Below are 4,382 nucleotides of genomic sequence, written 5' to 3'. Positions count from 1 at the left end.
ACACTGACACACACTCTGACACACACACACACACCAGGACATTCACTGACACTCCCAAACACTCTGACAGACAGACACACAAACACACTCACAGACACACTCTGACGCATGCTCTGAGACACACACACACACACACACCCTGAGACATTCACTGACGCTCCCAAACACTCTGACACACAGACACACACACACGGACACACCCTGACACACGCTCTGAGACCCACACTCACCGGCTCACAGACCCACCCAGTGACACACCCGCCGAGCCACTCACACACCCAGGCCACCCCCAAAGCTGCACAGCCCCGCCCCCCCCCCCACGAAACTACAACTCCCAGCGCTCCCCTGGGGAGAGGGGGGGCAGGCGGGCCGGGAGGGGGGTGCAGGGAGCATGCCCAGACCCCCATCTCCCCCCTCCCTCCATCCTTCCCCTGCATCCCCCCCCCCCGCCCCCTCTGCTGCATCAGCACCAACCTCCCTCCATCCTTGAGCAGCGGCAGCAGCCTCCCGCCCGGAGCAGGGAGCTTCGACCAGGCGCTGCAGTAACCCAGAGCCTCCCCCCCACCTCCTCCTCTCCCCCCCCACGCCGCCCCGGCAGCAGGGCCCCCCTCCCCGCCCGGCTCGCGGGGTCTGCGGCAGCTGGAGGAGGGAGCAGCCTGAGCAGCCATGAAGGACCGTACTCAGGAGCTGAGGACTGTAAGAGCCAATGTCTCCTTTCTACCTAGCCTCGGGGGGACCCCCCCACATACCCCCAGGGCCGGGGGGGGCGAGATTCCCGACTGCCCCTGGGGAGGGGACACTGGGGGGCGACCATATCCTCCCCCCCCCCGCCAAGCTGAGCTCTCCAAGGGGGAAGGGAGATCAGACCCCCCCCTCCCCAAGCTGAGCTCTCCAAGGGGGAAGGGAGATCAGACCCCCCCCCCCAAGCTGAGCTCTCCAAGGGGGAAGGGAGATCAGACCCCCCCCTCCCCAAGCTGAGCTCTCCAAGGGGGAAGGGAGATCAGACCCCCCCCTCCCCAAGCTGAGCTCTCCAAGGGGGAAGGGAGATCAGACCCCCCCCCCCTCCCCAAGCTGAGCTCTCCAAGGGGGAAGGGAGATCAGACCCCCCCCTCCCCAAGCTGAGCTCTCTAAGGGGGAAGGGAGATCAGACCCCCCCCCAAGCTGAGCTCTCTAAGGGGGAAGGGAGATCAGACCCCCCCATCAAGCTGAGCTCTCCAAGGGGGAAGGGAGATCAGACCCCCCCATCAAGCTGAGCTCTCCAAGGGGGAAGGGAGATCAGACCCCCCCATCAAGCTGAGCTCTCCAAGGGGGAAGGGAGATCAAACCCCCCCCTCCCCAAGCTGAGCTCTCCAAGGGGGAAGGGAGATCAGACCCCCCCCAAAACTGAGATCTCCAGGGGGCGGTGGTGGTCGGGGCAGACCCCCAAGCTCAAATCTCCAAAGGGGGGAAATTTAGATGGTGGGGGGTCCATTGCTGAACTCCCAGGGAGTGTGTTCGGGAGGGGATCCAGCCCCCCCCAAAAGGGACCCAGAGGGAGGGGATGAGTTGGCGATAAGGTGCGGGGGGATAACCCTTCCCCGGGATATATTTCCATGGGTCTATGGAAAGGGGTATGTGTGATGGATGCGGTGCGGGGGGGGGGGGTGATTCAGACCCCCCCAACCCCTTTCTTTCTAGCTGCATCCAACCCACTCCCCACCCCCCCTCTGGTGCCCCAATCGAATCGGACTTGTCTGTTTCATAATATTTTCCCCTGGTGATATTTCGCCAGTTTCCTGGCCAGGATTCCTATCCCCACCCCCACTCCACTCTCCTTTGGGGGTTTTCTGGGAGGATGCGGGGGGGGGGGGGAGGGAGGAGGATTGCAGTGGCAGGATAAAATATATATATGGGGTGATGGAGAAAGAACCACCCCTTTTCCTCCACCCCCCACCCCCCATTTATGTCACAGATCAAGGTTGGGGCGGTGGGCGGGAGCTGGGAATCTGGGTCTTTGCAAATCGTTCTCTCAAGGGAAAAGCAGGATCTATTTCTGTCTGTGATTCCTGTGGGTTATATTGGGCTCTGGGTTTGTGTGTGTGTGTGGTGTGTGTGTGTGTGTGTGTGTTTAACAACAAATACCCAGGGAGAAACACAGTTTAATTACAGCTTGGGGGCGGGGGGAATCCTTCCAAAATTGCTGGTTGATTTGCTTTCCGCTTTGCTACTGGATGGATGGACGGATGGACGGACGGACGGACGGATGGATGGATGGATGGATGGATGGATGGATGGATGGAGACAGACAGACACCGCTGCTCGGCGGATGGAGTCTTAAATAACTGGTGGCCAGTGCGCCCTTCTGCAGTGAACAGAAGCGGGGGGCCTTTTCCCCCCTAGGCTGCGAGGCGGGAGGCAGGGAAGGCTGGCTGGGACGGAGGGAACGGGAAAGGCAGAGAGGAGGAGAGAGGCAGCCGGGCCTGGAGCGTGCTCTTTGGTTGCAGGGGCACAGGGATGGACGGAGGAGGAATGAATGGCTGGTTTCGGTGAGCGGGCGGCGCTCCCCTCGCTACGAGGATGGAGGGATGGAGAAAGGCAGCGAGGCGGAGAGATGGGAATGGGTTTCAGAGCTCCGGGCTGCTCCTGGGGAGAGCGAAGGCGGCTGCCTTCTCTGTGGCCCTTGGCCCAGGGGCCGCCAGGACCGAAGGGGGCTGAGGCCTGCGGGAGGCCCTGGGCCCCGCGCCCCTGGCCCAGCGGCAGGTGTGGGCAGGTGGGTGCAGGGAAGATGGCCCGGCTGGCTGCTGGCGCAGTGGGTGCTGGGGCGGGTTTGCTGCAGGGAACGGAGGGGGGTTCTTCACTCAGCGGTGGGGAGTGAATGCAGCAAAGAGACACAGGGTGTGTGTCTGTGTGTGACAGAGAGTGTGTGACGTGCGTGTGAGCGACGTGTCTGTCAGCGTGTGATGAGCATGTGTATGTGATGTGTGTCTGTCTGAGCGACGGCTGTGTGTCTGTCAGTGTGTGTGTGTGTGAGTGATGGCTGTGTCTGTCAGTGTGTGGGTCTGTGTGTGAGTGACGGCTGTGTGTCTGTCAGTGTGTGTGTGTGGCCGTGTGTGAGCGACGGCTGTGTGTCTGTCAGTGTGTGTGTGTGTGAGTGATGGCTGTGTCTGTCAGTGTGTGTGTGTGGCCGTGTGTGAGCGACGGCTGTGTGTCTGTGTGTTTGTGTGTGTGTGTGTGAGTGATGGCTGTGTGGCTATGTGTGGGTGGCCGTGTGTGAGCGAGGGCTGTGTGTCTGTCTGTGTGTGTGTGTGTGTGTGAGCGATGGCTGTGTGTTTGTGTGTGTGTGTGTGTAAGCGATGGCTGTGTGTCTGTCAGTGTGTGTGTGTGTGTGAGTGATGGCTGTGTGTCTGTCAGTGTGTCCGTGTGTGAGCAACGGCTGTGTGTGTGTGTGTGTATGAGCAATGGCTGTGTGGCTGTGTGTGTGTGGCCGTGTGTGAGCGACAGCTGTGTGTCTGTCAGTGTGAGTGATGGCTGTGTGTCTGTCAGTGTGTGGGTCTGTGTGTGAGCGACGGCTGTGTGGCTGTGTGTGTGTGTGTGTGTGTGTGTGTGTGTGAGCGACGGCTGTGTGTCTGTCAGTGTGTGTGTGTGTGTCCGTGTGTGAGCGACGGCTGTGTGTCTGTCAGTGTGTGTGTCTGTGTGTGAGAGATGGCTGTGTGGCTATGTGTGTGTGGCTGTGTGTGAGCGAGGGCTGTGTGTCTGTCTGTCAGTGTGTGTGTGTGTGTGAGCGATGGCTGTGTCTCTGTCAGTGTGTCCGTGTGTGAGCAATGGCTGTGTGTGTGTCCGTGTGTGAGCAATGGCTGTGTGTCTGTCAGTGTGTGTGTGTGTGTCCGTGTGTGAGCGATGGCTGTGTGTCTGTCAGTGTGTGTGTCTGTGTGTGTGTGGCCGTGTGTGAGCGACAGCTGTGTGTGTGTGTGTGTGTGTATGAGTGATGGCTGTGTGTCTGTCAGTGTGTCCGTGTGTGAGCGACGGCTGTGTGTGTGTCCATGTGTGTGCTATGGCTGCGTGTCTGTCAGTGTGTGTGTGTGTGTCCGTGTGTGAGCGACGGCTGTGTGTCTGTCAGTGTGTGTGTGTGTCCGTGTGTGAGCGATGGCTGTGTGTCTGTCAGTGTGTGTGTGTGTCCGTGTGTGAGCGACGGCTGTGTGTCTGTCAGTGTGTGTGTGTGTCCGTGTGTGAGCGATGGCTGTGTGTCTGTCAGTGTGTGTGTCTGTGTTCGTGTGTGAGCGACGGCTGTGTGTCTGTCAGTGTGTGTGTGTGTCCATGTGTGAGCGACGGCTGTGTGTCTGTCAGGGTGAGTGATGCGAGAGAGAGTGTGTGTCTATGTGTGAGCAATGAGTGTGTGTCTGTCA

At 60.0% G+C, this 4,382-nt stretch overlaps 1 protein-coding gene across 3 annotated transcripts in view; it reads left to right on the top strand.

Moving 5' to 3' along the window:
• Nucleotides 1-441: 441 nt before the first annotated feature.
• STX1B (syntaxin 1B) overlaps nt 442-4,382 on the top strand; it is a 50,697-nt gene continuing 46,756 nt past the window's right edge. For 2 of the 3 annotated variants that reach the window (XM_073346546.1, XM_073346545.1), the window contains exon 1: nt 442-696. In XM_073346546.1, the coding sequence (XP_073202647.1) occupies nt 667-696 (30 nt within the window). In that variant the 5' untranslated portion in view covers nt 442-666. Of the gene's footprint in view, nt 697-2,506; nt 2,526-4,382 lie in introns of those variants that run through there. The other variant, XM_073346547.1, reaches the window with a different exon arrangement.

Source organism: Lepidochelys kempii, chromosome 6, assembly GCF_965140265.1.
Source record: "Lepidochelys kempii isolate rLepKem1 chromosome 6, rLepKem1.hap2, whole genome shotgun sequence".
NCBI lineage: Eukaryota > Metazoa > Chordata > Testudines > Cheloniidae > Lepidochelys > Lepidochelys kempii.
This window is presented reverse-complemented; position numbering and strand designations above follow the sequence as displayed.